Source organism: Rhamphochromis longiceps, linkage group LG15 (genome assembly GCF_057381845.1).
Source record: "Rhamphochromis longiceps isolate RC_006_pf linkage group LG15, R_longiceps_female_GT1.1, whole genome shotgun sequence".
Classification (NCBI taxonomy): domain Eukaryota; kingdom Metazoa; phylum Chordata; class Actinopteri; order Cichliformes; family Cichlidae; genus Rhamphochromis; species Rhamphochromis longiceps.
In genome coordinates this window covers 21149924-21168628 of record NC_140571.1, presented here as the reverse complement: position 1 = coordinate 21168628, position 18705 = coordinate 21149924, and the positions used below count along the sequence as shown (strand labels likewise).

The window sequence follows — 18705 nt, the reverse complement described above, 5'->3', positions numbered from 1 at the left end:
TACCTTTATAGCCTCCTGGGGGCATGGAGCTCGGTTTGGCAGGAAGGGGGGGGGCTGTACTGTTGGAGTTGTTGACTGGCGGCTGGAACGAGCCAGACAGGAAGATGCCGTCAGAAAGAGGTCGGGGCTTGCGCGCAGTGGGCGGCGGCTGAGGCTTGCTGTGATTAGGCGAGGCGGTGGCCGGGAGGTCGCCGTACGACTTCCGGGTCGCCGACAGCTTCACCTGACCTGATTGGCCGCCGCCGCCACTCCCTGCTTTGGTGGCGTCCTCCTCGTCTTCGTCATCGCCCGTGTAGGTGACAAACTTGGCGGTGTAGAGCATGTCGGGGGAGGTGACCTGGGTTTTGAGGTAGGAGGTGTTTCTCTGTGGTGGGGGTGGGGGGGTGTTAGTAGGGTTTTGGGGGGCGAGGGGTTGGTAATCCCGTGGAAGCGGGGGCCGATACAGACCGGCCGGCTCGTCAGGCGTCAGCAGCTTTCTCTCCGCCTCCTCGTGCTGCCGGCGCCGCTCGGCCTCCAGGCGAGCGTAGTACTCCTCCTCCTGTCTCCTCTAGGGGAGGGACAACCTGTTAGTAAGCGCCGCTCTCAATGGCTCACACCTAACACTAATCAGCTACGTGGGAAACTACTCAACGAGCTGCACTACTCTGCTTCTGCACAAGCAGCACTCCACCAGTCTGATGAGACTCCCACCCAAACTCCAACTGAACCTGAACTACAGCCGCGTGTAAGAACCGCAAAGTGCGCCAAAACTAAACCGTACCAGCAGGTCAGGGGCATCGTTTCATAAGGTGTTCCAGCTGCATCTTGATGAATGACTCAGAAATACTGATGACATGTTTGAGGTGTAACAATTCTGAATCCTAGAACAAAAATGAAGCATCCCTGATTTAAGATCATCCACGGGACGAAAGAACTGGAAAATCAATAGGAAAAAAAGTGGCTCAAAAGTGGAAGTATGAGCTAAACTGATACTAAGAAGTGGGGGCAGAGCTCAGTTGCATAAAGGTACTGCCTCACACTTCAGTGCATCCTCTGAGATTTAAAAAAAGTTTTATTAATAAACAACTATAACATTTATTTTCTCCTGTGTTTCTTATTAAAACAAATATACAAAAAATACCTTAAATTTAAAGTCATATAAACGATTTTTAAATCATCTTATAGGTTTCAGAAAGATAAAAAATAAAATAAAATCAGGGACCAACTTCAAGGCTGATGCCCCTGTGCTGGTCTCAATTCTGCTGGTTTCCTGTGTCTGTGAGTGTACACTGATGCAGCTCGGCGCTCTTGAACGTCACGCCTGATGCATATGTTGCTCCACATCACTGCGAAAATCTAATATCGTGGTTTTTTTTTAATGCTGTCCATCAACCAAACTTGGGAAATCTCCTCCGACTGGTCTATGAAATCCGCTAACTTGACACAACGCTAAAAGAATCCAGCTTACCGCCGTCTCCTCTTCCCTCATCACTCTGTTTGTGTATGTGTGCTGGGTGTCCATGTGTGCTCGGTTTTCTGTGTGGCCCGGGTTTGTATTTTACGGTTTGTGGGTAGGTTTTTAAGTTTCCAGCCCACCCTGTCTCCAGTGGCTGAGCTCCAAAATCTACACTAGGGGGTGGGAGGCCTGTGATGAAGCTTCACTGGTGAATGTGTTTAGATTTTGAGGTTTGGAGCGTGACCAGCCGCTCCGGGGTCACTCAATCTGGATGCTTCTTGTATCAGATTATCTTCACATTTTTTGGTCCGTTTCATGTGTTGAAGGCCTGCCAGGAGGAGGCTGAGGGGAGGGCTGAGTGTAGTTGTGATTGTACATGTCTTCAGAGAGACCATGCGCTGCTGTGGGTGTATCCGAGCCACTATGGCCAGGTTCAGCCAGCCCAGTGGGAATCTGAAGAAACTGGGAGGGATTAGTGGATGTGTGGGGTTTGAATGAGTGAGCGGCTGGGTTTCTGAATATGTACAGTATGGATGGCTGAGGGCGGGTATGAGGCAGGTGGGCCGACAGACCTCTGCGGTGCGTGTGTGTGTGTGTGTGCATGATGTGGGTATAAAGCATGTGGTTTTTGGGAAAAGTTGGAGGAGGGTGGGCAGCATTCCCCTAAACATAGTTTCCAAAGCAATGCTGGATGAAATGACAACAAAAAATAAAATTAAAAACCTCACAAAAAATAAATGAATCAAAACTGCTTCCCCAAAATAACTGAAACTTCCTGACGCACACTGACGATAACAACAACAACATGATGGGAGTCCCATGCTTCAGGTGGGTGGAGGCACGTAACATGACACAGCAACACATCACATAGGGTGGGGGGGGTGCACAGGATGAGGACATGCAACTGGACAACTTCATAATAAACATCAGAACAATCATAACAGCCTAAAAACAGTTTATTTATCTTAGAAACACCTAAATATTCTCCTAATTAACATTTAATCAAATCCCTGAGATTTCTGGGATGCCTAAAGTTGAAATTGAACGGTAAAATCTGAATAAATATGCATGTTATTTTTAAACAACCAGTGGTCTTATGGGTGGTTTGCAGCTCACAGGACAAATGGACCGCGCTAACGGTATCACAGTGAAATCAGCGGGCACGACACAAAGATAAAAAACAATGAGCATGTTTGATTAAACACGCACGACACATGTGGGTGGGTGAATGCTGCACCAAACCACTGGTCATTTAAAAATACAGCACATGTATTACATTTCATCTCTCATATTAACCTGAGTTACTAAGTGACATTGAAGACTAAGCCAACAAAGGCATGAAAGTAAAAGCTTTGGGAAGTTTTCAGACTCATTCATCTGCTGCACATTTTACCGTTACAGTGAAGATTTAGTTTAAAACAAAGCAAAGGTGCTTTTTTGGCAATTAATCCCACATTAAGTGTCCCATCTTGTCATCCATTCATTCGTTGCTTTTTTTTTTTCCCTTCTTGTATGTTCACGTATTACTAGTACTCTGAGACAGAGCTCACCTCACACTCTCGCTAACCCTGACCGCCAGTGAGAGGAAGCCCTTGTCCGCCGCTTGAATCCACGATCTCATTCTTTCAATCACTACCCGGAGCTCGTGGCGGCAGGTGAGGGTTGTAAAATGACAGCTGCATTTCTCGCTCTGCTCTCTATTTCCCACAACAGCTTAAGTAACTAAAAATCTCTTGCTTACAGAGGAAAACAGTTTGCTAAAGGCCCACCAAACTGAGGCTAGATACAAAGGATTAATATATAAATAACTATAGTTTAACTTTATAGTAGGACTGATAAAATCCTATTATCTGCAATTTTAATTGCATTTATTAGACAGTTAAGAGTGCACCAGGTAAAAGGGTCTGAATTCTTCCAAAGCATCTTCACATTCAGGGGTTAGACCGATGTGATGGGTTGGTATAGTTTAAAATCTCTATGAAATCAAGGTGTGAATGTACAAAGAATATAAAACGTAATTTCTTTTTACCAAAGTGCAGGCTAAATATGCAAACGAACTGAATTGTAAACACAGTGGCTACATTTTAGCTTACATTGACAACCTAGAGGAAAACGACATGCAACACTTTCAAATTAAAAGCCTTTTTCAGTAGGACTAAAAATGTAGTCCTTTGCATCATCTGTGCTGTAAACACTGTTATCTGGTAACAGGGGAAACAGTTTGCCAGTATATCTAAAAGTTTAGCACCTTTAAGTATAATCCAACAATCTGAATTAAAATTACATTAAATCTTATCAAATGCCAATATTTTGGTTCTTAACGGGAATTTTTGATGTTTAATGAGGATTTTTAAGGACCTTCTTTCTCTTATCATGCTAATAGCTCCTTGTTAGCATCGCGTACTTTGGTTTTATTGTGTATTAGCAGCTGGCTGTTGCACCCTAACAGGGGAAAAAAAAAAAATTTAAGACTAGAGAAAGCTGCATAATTTTGTAGATTTGGATATAATGTAATTACTGTTCAAATATCGGTCCAACCCCTGTGTGTGTGTGTGTGTGTGTGTGTGTGTGTGTGTGTGTGTGTGTGTGTGTGTGTGTGTGTGTGTGTGTGTGTGTGTGTAAACCTAATCTGTGCTACACCTGAAGCTCTGACTCAGTAATACTTTAATAAAGGCACAAAGCATTAATTTTAATCAGGTCAGAACTCCAGCGGTTTCAAGGACAGACACACCGACCTTCTCCTCGGCCTCTCGCTTGGCTCTCTCCTCCTCCCTCCACCTCCTCTCCTCCTCCTGCTTCGCCCGCTCCTCTGCCTCCCGCTTACGAATCTCCTCCAGCTGCTGCTTACGCCGCCGCTCCTCATCCTGCAACTGGTCACACACACCCGCGGGGAACATGCCGCAAGGCACGCATGCAAATGAGGAAAGAAATTAGTACGCGTGGCATTCACAGACACATAATCTGAGCACATTTTCTTTTGGATTTGTTCAACTGCACTAATATGTTTGTGTACAAATGTGAGGTAGAACTGCATTTGTCTCACAGGACTGCTCCTGGGGGGAGGAGCTGTGTGCACTGCAAACACACAGCACAGGCAGAAAGAAACAGACACGCACGCACGCACACACTGCTAAACATGCACACATCGACATGCAGCGACAACGACAACAGCAGCAGCAGTAACAACAACCGGAAAAGGGCAGAGCGAAAAGCAAAGACAGCCCCTCCTTTGGCTACTTAAGGTGTACTTGATTTCGTTTACAGATCATTAAATGTCCCACTGAGCAGCAGAGGAATAATAAATCAAGCGTACCTGAAGTAACTGCAAGCTTAATGGGCTGCAGCAGAAATATTCCGAAAACCATCCCGACAAACCAAGTGCAGCATGGCGACAAACGAAACAAACACACCCATTCTAGGGCTGGATGGTGGTTAAAGGGTCAGTTTAACCAAACGTTCGCGGTGGTATCTGTCCACAAAGAAGCTCCAATAAGGCTCCCCGTTTGCTCCTTTTCTAATTCTTATGCAGGATATATTGTTTTGCTTGAGTCGTTTCAATTTGTTTATTGAGTGAATTTTATATATTTTTAATTTCTTACAATTACTATTTTGGCTACACTTTTCTTTGTCTTTATATTTCCATTAAAAAAAGTTGTATTTACACTGTAAAGGTTTTCCAGTAGATTTGAAGGCAATGCAGTCTTCCTTCTTTATTTTTGTTATTTGTTAATATTTACCACTATTGCATTAGGGTAAATATGGTAACTACATCATTCTAGGTCATGGTCAGGTCAATGCTATGACCCTGGTTAAATAAAACTAAATCTGTCTATCAATCATTTAACCACAAAGTGATGTTCTGAAGCTGTAGTGTCTAAAAATGTCTGGAACCTGCAATATAGATAATTGCCAGTAGGGGGCAAGAACTTTCCTGCAAAAACAATTGTATAGAAGTCTACGAGAAATTGACCCTACTTTTGTTTCTTCTTTTACCCAATTAAACACTTTCCTGATGAGTTTGTGGTCTCAATCATTAGCCTTAATGCTTGATTAGTACAAAATGTGTTTATTTTGTATACTAGGATCTAGTTTTAGAGTAAAAACTCTTGTTGTTAGCTTATTAGTCCTAACTCCATGTCCAAATATGAGTTGGACATTGAGTGTTTTTAAGCAAAAATGATGATCTAAAGCACAGCTGTTGAACTCCAGGCCTCAAGGGCCGGTGTCCTGCAGGTTTTAGATGTGTCCTTGATCCATCACAGCTGATTTAAATGGCTAAATGACCTCCTCAACATGTCTGGAAGTTCTCCAGAGGCCTGGTAATAAACTAATCATTTGATTCAGGTGTGTTGACCCAGGGTGAGATCTAAAACCTGCAGGACACCGGCCCTCGAGACCTGGAGTTCGACTCTCCTAAAGGTTTCAAAATTGTACTTCACAAACTAATGGATCTGAGTCTCTGGGTGGCCAAGTCCATCTCTTATGTACATTTAATCAAGTAAAGCAAGAATTAGCTAATCTAATAACTTGGTTGAACAGACCCTATACAGAGAAGACAAAGAGGCTCAGCAGGTCACACACAAATGGATGGATGGGTAGACAGACGGATGGATTCATGACCACCACGACAACATGATGTGGCCCTTCGCAGGCAGCGCAGGGGGCTCGCAGGACTGTCATGCATTGGTCTCGACCCAGATGCCCCCCATGATGCATTCAGCCATGCAGGCGCCACCTCAATATGTACTCAAAACATCACTGCTGAAAAGAATCACACCAACCGCAGCTCTGCTAATCTGAAAGCATGGACAGGTTTGGTTTGCAGTTATCAAACACCAATATTTAAGCAGCAGCTTCGTTCACCGTCCCCCAGCAGGTGTTTTGAGTTGACAAAGAGATGGACAGCTTCCCCAGCCAAACAACATCAAGCATCCTAGGACCAACTGCTCGTTAGCTAATCATGGCCCAGTCCCGTCTACCACCACGACCCCCGATGAAACGACAACAGCAAGCCCAGATGGGTAGGGAGAGACACGGGCAGGTGGGAAGCCCAGACAGGAAACAGGAAGTGATGTAAGGGCAGGGAGAAGATACTCGTCATTAACAGGATGAACATACCAAGTCTAGAACAGAGATAGCTGGGACAGCAGTCTGCTGCTGAAGAGGAAGAAGAAGAAGAGAATAGAGAGTGAGAGAGGGAGGGGAGATAGTTGGAGGAGGAAATACCCAAATACTGAAAAGGAAGGTGAGGAGGAGTTAAGACTAGATTAGAAAATCGAGGGAGGAACTAAAGAGTAAAACAGAGATAAGAGAAGAGCAGGGGAGGACATAGAATAAAGTGAAAACATGGTTTGGTCTTATTACTCTGTTGATGAGAAGCTTTTAAATCTAAAAACTACAGAGCTACATCTTTAACGTTGAGCTCATCGTCCCATATTTTTCTCTTCAACTTTATCAATGAAGCTTTGGTAAAGTAAAATAGTCCAAGAAGTTTTTACTTCTTAGAGAAAGTTGTAATTTTGTGGTATTATCCATTTACTGTAAGCTAACTAAATGTCCACTTTTAGTCATGAAGACCTAAACTAGACCCTGTTTACACTTAGCTTAAAAATACATTATGAACAATCTAACACAGGTGTAAAAGACCACCGAGGAGCACTACCAAACCTTCCTGGTGGTCTGGGACCCACTTCAGAACATACCTGTGGTAGTGTACATACTAATGCACACGAGGGGAAAAAAGTCAAACAAACCTCACTCAAACAACCACAAAGAGACACAATTATCCTAAATCAGCAATAACTCCTCACTGCAGTGATGCACATTAGATGACTGGACAGCATTTAAATGGATTATTTTATGTTAGTAATACTGTCACAATAACCTCTAACCACGTTATCCAATGTTTTACCTTTTGCGCACTTTATCCAGTTCAGTACTTGGGAACAGTACTCATAGACAGTAAAAAAGACTTTATCTGTGCCCCCATTATAAATTACTTTGACCAACCACTGTGAACAGCTGGAAACGCCTGCACATTTCTATTAGTGTCTGAAATATGTTTCTGGTGTATATGAGCCTAAATTCCCTTCCTAAGCAGCCAAAAGTCCCAGATTTTAAAACCAAGTGTATACCAGTCTTCAAGATGAATAAAGTAGTTCAACAAAGAAAAAGAACGCAGCAAACCAAAGACATAAAAAAATAAAATAATTCACACAGTCAACCAAACTCTGAGATTCATCCACAGCTACTAAAGACACCCACGTTCCGCATCCTAAAATATCCAGTCAAAGTCTGGTAAAAGTCAGCTACAAAACAGTTACCTTCACTACAGCGCTACTGGGAGGAACACACAGCAGATCTACACACGACCCGGATGAATGCACAACTGATGTGTCTGAACCTAGAAAAGCACTTTCCTCCTGAGGTTTCGACACACACTCAGGCTCGTGCTGGATGACTCGGTGAATTCAAACACCCAGCATCGTCTTCACCTTAAAAATACTGGATATTTGATATCCATTGTAGTGCAAGACCTGTGCTTAAATAATCAAAAGGCTGCACATGTGCAGCGTTTGCTCAAATAAAAGTCACATCCACGAGATGTGAAAGCAGCTTTAACGACACTGCTGCCGCCTGCCCTCCCATCCACCCCTCCAGCCAATCAGATTTAAGCAGCTCAGCATGGCAAAGCGATGATAGAAGCATGTTGCAGATGCACATTGCAGGACATTCATAGTGGGAGCCATTTTCCCTTCTAGCATTTGAAAGGCGGTTCTGTTTTCCCCCCCATCAGCCCGATTTCCTGCGGCTCGCCCTGAACTCTGAGCTGATGGGTAGTAATGCTCGAAAAACAGAAGTCAGAAAGTTTGATTTCTGCCAAAGCAGCCTTTGCACATGATACGATTTCGACTCCCTCCTTTTCTTTTTGTTAAGAAAAAAAAAAAGCACCTTCCCTACTTCCTTCAAATGAACTCATTTTCCCCCCTCAGTCATTTCCTTCCATTTCTTACCCTGGCTCTCTTCTCGGCCTCCAGCCTCTGCATGATCATCACGGTGTCCACGTCTTCATCATCCTCCTCGTCCTCCTCGTCGTCGCTCTGCTTGGACTCCTGCAGTCGTTTCTGGAACTGCCACTCCAGCATCAATTTCCTGAGGCGGTCGTTTTCTTCCGCTGTTCGCTCGGGCTTTGCCTGCAAAACAAAATGATGTTTAGAAACTGAAGTCGTCTTACCGGAATAAGCCACAAGGTCATCTAAGTATCAGAACGGGGCACCGGCCAGTAGCTTTTACAGAAATCCAGCTTTATGTCTTTGGTTAAACCCTGCTCTATCCACGCATAGATGCAGGAGTGGAAAGAGTGTGAGATATATTACCTCTCTAATAATCATATCTTTTATACTTTTGTGTGATGCAACATTTACACCCTGCACCTACCACTTGATATCAATATCTGGTGAACCATTTCTAACAATATCTGACCTAATTACTTTCTTTTGAATGATCTTTACTGGTTTTTACCATTAAATATTTCCTACTTGAGGCAAGAAGATAAAATAACAGTTTGCATAGCAGTTTTGATCATACTCTTCCACAATATCCTCATAATGTCAAGTCGATCACATTAACTCTGCTACTTCCTTCTAAAACATGATCTCTGATTTCAAATCACTCCTCCCACTGTTGTGAACAAAAGTACCTGCAGCTCCTGGATTTCCTTGTCCAGCAGATCCACGATGTGAAGCTGCTGCTGTTTTTCGGCCTTCTCTCGGGCATCTCTCTTCCAAGGATCTGGAGACAGACTGTCGCTGGACGTCAGCTCCTCCTTGCTGATTGTGATGTACTGCAGGTCTCGCCTCTCGATGGTTCGCGGCTGCTGCTGTGGAAGCAGCTCCCTGATCACTGTGTCCATGCCTGCAGGCATATTGAATACTAGTTATTACAGAGACAAGACTGGTTTATTTGTTTAAACAAGAAGTAACTAATACATTTCTTGTTACCAGCAGGGTTGGAGGCACTAGCAGGAGGAGGTACAGCAGACCGCGGCAGACTGGCCAGCTTCTCTGGTCTGGGTGGAGGAGGCTGAGGCTGTGGGGGGTGGTAAGGCTGAGGTGGAGCCATGGAGGCCACAGGGGGCTGGTGGTGAGGAGGAGGCATGGCTCCTCCGTTGTGAGGCTGGACGGGCATGACAGGGTTGGCCCGGATCTGACCCAACTTCCTCTCCTGCTCCCTCCTCTTCCTATCCCTGGAAATGCATCAATATCATCATCATTAATACTCAAAATCAGATGCATAAATGTAGCAGTATGACATCACCTTGTTTTGTTTTTTTAATTGAAAAATGGGAATCCTGTACTAATACGTTTTTGCTTTTAGAGAAAGTGCCATTTAAAAGGGTGACTTGGCCAAGGTCTTAAAATGCAACAAGCATAAATGCTTGTCTACATCTTCCCTCAGAAATAATAAATAGCAAGCCGGATATAGTAAATAGTAAATAACAAAGATGCTTTTTTTGCTAACATTTCAATAAACAAAACAAGCCCACCTCTCTTCCTCAAGCCGAGCCTTCTCCTTCTCATACCAGCGCTGCTGCTCCTCTCTCTTCTTGCGGTCAGCAGCTTGCTGAGCCGTTACTGGGTTGATAGCAGCTGGAGGGGGCGGAAGCGGTAGGTCCGGCTGTGGGTCGTAGGGTTCGGGGTAAGCTGCTGGAGGTGGAGGAGGAGGAGGGGGCAGGTCAGACCGAGACGGCGGCTGTGCCGAATGCGGTGGCACGGTGTGAGGGGCGTTGGGCGTCTTCCATCTGCCCGGGCCGGTCTTCTGGTTTTGGGTCTTGTTCGAAGAAGAGGAGGACGCGGAGAAGTTGAGATGCTCCTGGCTTGATGTTGATGACTCCAGGGAGGAGGACACCTGCGGCTGTGGAGCCCAGTGGTCGGGCCCTACCAGACCTGCAGACACAAAGAAACACATGGTCACCTGCTTGACCAGGGACACCAACTGCACAGTGGTTTCTAAGCCTTTAAACCTCCATGAAAAACCAGTATCAGTACCTCTGAACCTTCTTAGCCTAAAAATGAATTTTATCACTAATGTTGGCACAATACTTTAGTACTAATCAGCTTTCTGAAGAAAGATGGAGGCTTGGTGATGGTAAAACTACAGAGTGTTTTTCCTGGGCATCTGCAGTCCAAAACATTAGATTTTTATATTTATTTTTAAAGTGAAATAACTTACAACTTAGTTATTATTTTTGTTGTTGTTTTCATCTGATGAATGTCAGAAATGACAGCATGTCTGATTTGCTATGCTTTAGCAAATTGTCTTTGCTCTGGTCCTTGAATTTAATATCATGATTTGTGTGTTTTATGTAATCGTGAAGGATAATCAACTTTTAAGGGACATTTGGATGCTGACTTTAAGATGCTGTATAATCTGGTAGTGAACACACTAACAGGTGCTGCGGTCCTTTTTCTGTCATCCTCTCTGATCCGATCTGAAGTCAGGTTTTCCTTCTTACCTCCAGGTGGACCTCTCTGGTATTCGAGATCTCTGTGTGGGTAGTCCAGGTCCCGGTGCTGGTAGTGTGGCTGCATTCGCTCATCTGGCCTCATGCCTCCTGGTGGTGGATACAAGTCCTCCTGAGAGTGATTAATCCGCTGCAAAGCAATCAAAACATTAAATATTAGATGAGGAAAAGTATGCGTTATAAAAGGAGAGAGGAGGGGTGGTTGGAAACACAAATAATCAATATCACCTCAATCAGCTACTTATTACATTCCCAAGTTTACCTTAGAGGTTATTATGTAGGCTCTAGTTTGTCTGTTTTATTATGTTATCTTAAATTGTATTTCTAATGTTTAAATATGTTTTTCAATCCTGTGACACTTTTTAAGCCTTTGCATATGCAGATATAACCACGGTGACTCATAAGAGATGGAACAAACGATGCTCAAAACTGGGAGGACGAAGATGAGAGGAGCTCACAGCCAGAAAAGGATGGAGAAGGAGATGATGATCGGCTTGTCAACAAGCTGATGGGCTTCAAACATTTCTGTGTCACCAAAATGTGATTTGGAAAAACACATTGGTGAATAATAAAACTTTACTAATCTTTTTGGGTCTCATAGAGCGTTGTAACGCCCAGAAAAACAGTATCTGAAAAGTATCTCAAGCTTCCGTACCTGCATGCTGTTGTTGTGGATGTTATCGCCCATGGGGAGGCGATCTCTGTCCTCCATACCCTGCCAGTGTGGTGGGGGCCCCTGCTGCCCTGGTCCCACCACCCGATCCTGGCTCTTGGAGGCTGGGATGGTGAAGTACTCCCTGGGATATGTCTGAGTTGGGATGGGGTAGGCCTCTGGGCGGGGAGGAGAGGGCTCATCCTGAGGAACAAAAAACAAGCGTGTGAAAAAAAACAAAATATTTTGAGATGGTTTTCCAGGAATAAACAAGACTAAGCCATAAACCTGATAAATGATTTCTCATGTCTGCTCAACATACCGAGTGTGCTCAAATGTTGTGTCACTCTGCTGTTACATTTCCCATAAGGGTAAGGATTCAGTCTGATGGTTACTTACGTCTGCACACAGGTTCCCGGTGGAGACGGAGGTGATCTTGGTGCCAGGTCCTCCGGGGTACACTGATTTGTTTGCAGGACTCTGGCTCTGATCTGAAGCAGAGGCAGGAGAAACCATTGCTTTAGTGCAGTAACAAAAAAACAAAAAGTCTCACCAATACACAATTACTGAGGAACAGAAGAATGAAAATGGTTGCTGAAAATATTTTCTTTTCTTCTGAAAATAAATATTTTTCCAGCAGCAGGAAAACTGGCTGCTACTGTGTTTCTAAATCAGGGTGGAGTAGCTACAGAATAACATGAGGGCGGTTTGATTTTTTTTCCTATTTCCTTTACTGCCCACACCAAACGCTGTTGACCAGCGATGGCTCAATGGATCAATTGTTTTATTTATTTTTTTGCATTATAATTGAACTATGAATGATTTTATGCTCTCCTCTTAATTGATTGAGCCATTTGGTTTCTGTTTCATATTTTAATTTATGGTACTGACCTTTTGCCCTTTAGACTACTTTGTTACAGATATTTTACATGCTGTAAAAGGAAATTCCCAGCTTGTAGCATAAATTACATATAATTTGTTGGGATGTGAAATACCATGAAAGGAAGATTTCAAACATAGTAAAGAACAATGATTTTTTTAAATATACTTCATCTGTTTAAACTGTATTAAAGCTTAAAGTTATGTATTATTAGTGATGTGGCTGCTTTGAGTTACAGGTGGGTGCCGACACTGTGCACTTGGCTTTACCTGCAACAATTCAAGCCAAGTTTTAAATGTGCTATATAAATAAAACTGACTTTATTAGGTATCCATGTACACATGGAAAGTTTGCTATTATTGATAATTTAGCAGCCCAAGCTCTTAACCAAATATGACCATATCCGATTCCAAAACAGACAACACTGTGACAGCAAACATGGCCAACTAAAGGCTTTAAAACAATGCGCGACATCCCAGTGGGTACATCCTTCTTAAATATACAGTCTGTAAACCAAATAAGTAGGAATGGTTTCATTATTTTGTGCAGAACTAAAGTTAAAGTTCACCTTATATTTGTGGCGGAAGAAGAGGAATTATTAAAATGACACTGTAATAAATAATTAATAAGCAGCTTTCTTACTGGCTACGTTGGGGCTGGAGCGATGGTCGGCTCGGTTCTTCAGGAGCCGGTCTTCTCCGCTCATCTTCTTTGGCTCGGGGTAAGAGTCCCAGCCGGGCTGCGGGCTCTCTGGAGAGCCGTTCTGCACCGAGCTGTTGTACAGCTCGAAGCCTTCACTCTTTGGTCGCATTTTCCCGTTCTTCTCACGGCCTCGGTCTGATGCTGGAGGTGAAAGAAGAAACAGGAGCAGAGGAAAACAGTTAAAAAGAAAAAAGTGAATCTTTGTGTTGCTGCAGTTTGTCAGCCTTTGTTCTAGTCGAGCTTGTGTTTGTGTTTGGGCCCAACTGATTTCACCTCTTTGGAGTCGTTTGTTGTCTCAGACCATTTTAAACACACATCAAAGTGCTGATCTCCTGCTGGGGCGTCTGTAATTGTGACTGAAGCTAATTTAAAGGCATTTAAGTGTATTTTAAACATAGGTTCATATAAAATCCATACAGCACAGCTACCAATTTGTTTCTTCTTCTGGCTTCACGCCATCGTTCTGTGAGAATCTACACTCCTGCTCAGCTTGTCCAGTTTCCTGTAACTAAAGACCGTCCTTCGACGTCTGCTTGTTAAACGTCTCTGTCAGCGGTGCAAGAGTCTGCGGTCGAGGGAATTTGGGAGAAACACGCCTTCATCGTCATCGTGGACCACAGACTGGCCCGGCCAGAACGCTTCCTTAATGAACCTGGGGTCACCGCTCAAGCACCGCTCAAGCAGCCAGACAACCCTGTAAACTCTGCCATGCACGTGTGTCTGCACACACACACAGCTGGCTCTGGCCACAAGCTCTCATTATATCCTCCAGTCTGCTAGCAGGATTTTTACTGTGCTGCAGAGGAAGACAACAAGGACACACTGTCTGGACAAGCCTGCTTCTTTTCCATCATCCACAACACCAAATTACTGGCACACCCTTCAGTGGGACCAACAATAGTTCATTCATTACCACTTTTAAATACTTTAGAGAGCCGTGTTTGTGGCTGTTTTTAAATGCCTCTGAGGGTTGTTGATTGAGGTAGAAAAATGGCTTCATTATTTTTAAAACTCCTAATGATTTTATTCATTTGTGTCTTACTACCAATCCTTTAAAAAAAAAAAAAAAGAGAAGAAAACAACCTTTGTATCTATTAAAAAAAAATAGATACAAATATTACATTTATACCAAAATTAGAGAAAAATCAGCATGCGTGTGGAAAAGGTTGAACCCAAGACAAGTTTTTACATCTATCTGTACAAATAATGGCTGAAATAGTTGAAGACAACTAACCAGAATTCAAAATCAATTCTCAGTTGATTTAATTTGATTAATAAGCCATCAAAGTTATCAATAAGTCACAAAGATTTCCACAAATCATCAGCGCTTCCAAAATTACATCCAGAACCATACACCAGAACTTTTAGTCATGAATAAAATCCTGCTTCTTGTGTGTGCGCTCACCTCTTGCCATCATTGGGCTTGGCTGGTTGAGGAGGGTGGCCAGTCCGTGGTAAATGGCTCCCTGCTTGGCGACTTCCAGAGTGACGACTGAGCCCGTCCTCGTCATCAGCTCTGCCGCCCTGAACAAGAGGGGGGAGCACAAATTACAGAGGGACACACTGAGCCAAGTTTCTTTGCAGCCCCTCCACAGCCCCACTCTCTGGGACAAACTTAGCCCAGTGTGGAGTCGCAGTTGTGGCTGTCTAAGGGTTTCATAATTAAAAAATAGGGTAGAAGAACAACACAACATTTTAGGCAAACAGGAATTTATAATCCGCATCTGTGGCGATCCATACCACAATCAGATGAACTAAGATGTATACATACATTTAAATTTAACTGACTGTTTTTTCATAGACAAACTTCAACTGTGTGACTTGTGATTATGTTTAATTTGGCTTATTTAGTGGCAGTTTATCAGGTGGCCACATGTTTAGGAGCGGCAACCTTGATTACCATTATTAGGTACCTGTAGTTTTGGTTTATGATCACCTTTTATGCTGATCGCTGTCTGTTTTTTGGATTACTTTAAACACTTCAGGGATTTAAAGCATGTCAGACAAGAAGACCTGACCTGTGTCTCTTTTTAGTTTGTTACTGAAGTTGCTATGGTGCGGTTTCCTTGTATCCACGTGATAAATATAATCTGAATGTATTGTACTAACTGGTGTTTTTTTAGCTTCGACATGTTTCTTATGTAAGGCAAAGCGGTTAAGATATGACACATATAGAAAAGAATGTGATTGTATAAGACTGAGACCACAGAGCGATGAGGTACTAACACGGGATGAGGACAGGACTGGAAAAAATTAAAAAAAAATCAAAGTACCTTTTTTGGTAAAAGAACGTGTAGACAGACAAGGTTGTATCTAACACCCAGGTGGCGCTACAGAGGTTTATTCTAAGTTATTCTAAATTATAAAATAAAAGTTTTGAGATTTTAATTTTGTACCAATTTTCTTCCAGCTTCATTGTCAATATTGTTTCAAATATTATTAAAGTTTGTTAAAAAGGAGCAAATTCTCACAAGGTGTTTCATGTTTTGCCTGAAAAGTTCCTGAAATGTTGATTGAACTTCACTAAAACACAAATTTCATATCATGTAGACATAATGGTCTTAATAAGCCTATGCACCAGAGCCTCCTGATGCTTGTTGGTCGAGCACATTGTTTTTTGTTCAAATAAAAACATTTTGAGTGGGAAGTCTGGACAGCTCTGCAGCCCCCAGCACTGCTGTGAGTTAATAACGGGAAGAACAACTGCCTTTACTATGAACCAGAGGAGGCAGGGATTATATTTGTCACTACCAGAGACACGCTTCATTCCAACTTTGGCTCCAATGCTGATGTGTCACTCAGACACGCACAGGATGCCTGCTATTATGTGTTACATGTCCCTGTGTATGGAGCTTTAACCTAATCCTATAAATAGTTGTAGGGCAGAAGCTAACTGTTTGACTGGAAGTGATTCTGGGAATGTAACATCAGCCCCTTGGCGCTGAGGGGAAAACAGGCTCCAAATCCATATTTGGAAACATCACAGCTTTACATACACATCTATGTCTGACAGAAAGGGTAAAAATCCCTTAATCTCTACTTGCTGGGAGTTGAGATTACCACGCTATGATACCATGACAAAAACTCGAAATCTAGAAAAATTAGTTAATTGCTTTAGCTGCTATCTGCATGCTAAAGCAATTAACTTAATGATCTGTTAATCCAGTTTGACTCTTTGTCACAATGCAGGTAATAACACTAAAAATCAAGCCTGTGCATGTCAAGCAAGAGGAATAACAGGATTAATCTGAATGGGGCGTTAGCCACCGCGTGCTCTGGTGCTGTTTCCAAAACACACACACGCACACACACACACGCACGCACGCACGCACACACCCTTTTTCTGCTCGAGCTGCATGTTCCAGACGTGCTGGAAAATCCGTGTGTTTACAAGGACCAACGGGATGCAACGACCTCAGGATGTCTTAACCCTGAGGTGAAAAGTAAATTATCATGCTGACGTGCCGCTGAATGTTTTCTGCTCCTAAAATAACATTAAATGTCAGTTTCATCATCTCGTGACCATAAATGCGTCACTACAGCGCGGTAGGTGGTTAAATATATAAAAAGAAAAACACTATTTACACCCTGCTGCTTCTTTGGGGTCAATCATAAAATTGTAATTTGCTCGTGTGTGCTCAGGATTTCCCAAATTATTTCTGTGGATTAAAAAAATGTTGCTGTACAAGTTTCTCACCTCTCTTGCGATAGGCCGACTAGACTCCGCCCATCAACACTCAACAACTGGTCACCTGCCGCCAAACGACCATCCTGTGTAAACACAAACAGACGCACACTCACACATATTGATCACATCCTGATTCTTTCTCCTGTTTTCCGTCGTAGTTTTCATACTGACCATATCAGCTGCTCCGCCTTTGACAACAGACTTGATGTAGATGCCCAGCTTCTCCTGACCAGCACCCTGCAGAGAAAAACCAAACACAGTAAGTATAATGTTCATAAACCTGCGGGTGAAAAAGCGAATGGTTTTCATAAGTGCTTCAGTTTTTATCGAGTAACTCGATTCATTCCTAACACAAAAAGCAGACACATACAATTACCACAATTATTTACTGTAAGTAGGGAAGCACTTTGAATGCTCAAACTGAGTAGAAAGGCCCTATACGAGTACCGGTACATTTATAATTTTCATTTCATCCGATAATGGTTATAAGTTATGACTGGATCGGGTGATCCTGAACTCATTTGAGCTGCTACAGGCTCAGGCTGGGAGAAGATGCATTTAAGTGCCACCACAACATGTTATTAACCTGGGGTCACAGCACATGGCTGCATCTCTCTGAGCCTGATTCCTTTTAAAATAGAGTTTTTCCTTCCCACTGTTACCAAGTGCTTGCTTAATTGTTGGGATTTTCTGTCTAATACTCAGGAGTCCATGCACTGCAACAACAACAAAAAAAAAACAAAAAAAAAAAAAAAAAAAAAAACAACCTTAAGGCAGGGGTCGGCAACCTGCGGCTCTTTAGTCCTTATACTGCGGCTCCGCAGTATGTAGCTGAAGTGTATTTTATTTATGTTAGTTCTTTTTTTAACTTGTAGTTCTAAATTGGAAGATTATTTTGATATTGAAATATAAAAATAAAATTATATTTTATTATTTTTTCATCGCTCAAAATAAGCGTCACACTCGCAGAAGCCGGTGTAACCGCCGCAACGCCGTGCATATATCAAAACTTTCAGCCCCAGATGGGCCAATTATGGATCTTTGTATCCACATTATGTCAGCAGCTGTTCTCCACCGTGAACTATGTTAAAAACAAACACCGCTCACGCCTCACAGATGACAGCTTACAGTCCTGCGTAAAGATGAAAGTGACTTCGTACAGCCCTGATTTGCAGGCGCTGTGCGCAGAGGTTCAGGAGCGGAAGTCCCATTGTAAACATATCACGGCAGACCCGACGCTGTTTGCATGAACATGCTTTTCACACACAGTTGCTGTACGCATACAGCCGGCTGTAGCTTTGCAGCTCACAGCCCGACACACGCCAACACAACAGCAGAGAGAGCACAGACCTTAAGGCGGCGAGGCGTGATTGCGGGTGCAGCTCAGGTTCGTCCGCTCCCCTGCAGCAGCGCTGCAGACCACGCCCCACCACACACATTAACCAGGCAAAATACATATTTAGGCAGAATTTTGAAAATATCTATCTTTCTTTCTTTTTTTTAGCAGCATAGTGCTTTTTTCCGCCAATTATTTTTTAAAAGCCAGGCCAAGGCTCCAAAAGCCCAAAGGCGATAAAAGGGTGGCGGCTCACAACAGTTGTTGTTTGCTACATGGATCATTTTAGTTCAGCTGGGTGTCTTTCCTTTTGTTATATTTCGTTAAGAGTTCAAAATGTGTTAATTACATAAATAAAATATAATTTTCTCTGTAGCACTTCATGGGTTTCATAAGCAACACACCTTAGTTGTTCACACAAAGCATAAAGGTAAAAAACAATAATTACAGTGTTATCTTCATTTTAGATGTCAAAAAGTATTTGCAGCT

The 18705-nt window shown here is 43.0% G+C and overlaps 1 protein-coding gene across 10 annotated transcripts in view; it reads right to left on the bottom strand.

The window, feature by feature from the left end:
• afdna (afadin, adherens junction formation factor a) overlaps window positions 1–18705 on the bottom strand; it is a 122770-nt gene that overhangs the window by 6306 nt on the left and 97759 nt on the right. For 6 of the 10 annotated variants that reach the window (XM_085381913.1, XM_085381915.1, XM_085381914.1 and 3 more), the window contains 13 exons: window positions 17052–17117; window positions 16890–16963; window positions 14598–14716; window positions 13133–13333; window positions 12010–12101; window positions 11614–11814; window positions 10950–11088; window positions 9981–10380; window positions 9436–9680; window positions 9135–9349; window positions 8449–8628; window positions 4171–4305; window positions 4–547 (listed from right to left, as the gene is read on the bottom strand). In XM_085381913.1, the coding sequence (XP_085238039.1) occupies window positions 4–547; window positions 4171–4305; window positions 8449–8628; window positions 9135–9349; window positions 9436–9680; window positions 9981–10380; window positions 10950–11088; window positions 11614–11814; window positions 12010–12101; window positions 13133–13333; window positions 14598–14716; window positions 16890–16963; window positions 17052–17117 (2611 nt within the window). The remainder of the gene's footprint in view (window positions 1–3; window positions 548–4170; window positions 4306–8448; window positions 8629–9134; window positions 9350–9435; window positions 9681–9980; window positions 10381–10949; window positions 11089–11613; window positions 11815–12009; window positions 12102–13132; window positions 13334–14597; window positions 14717–16889; window positions 16964–17051; window positions 17118–18705) is intronic. The other 4 variants (XM_085381918.1, XM_085381919.1, XM_085381920.1 and 1 more) reach the window with 2 other exon arrangements.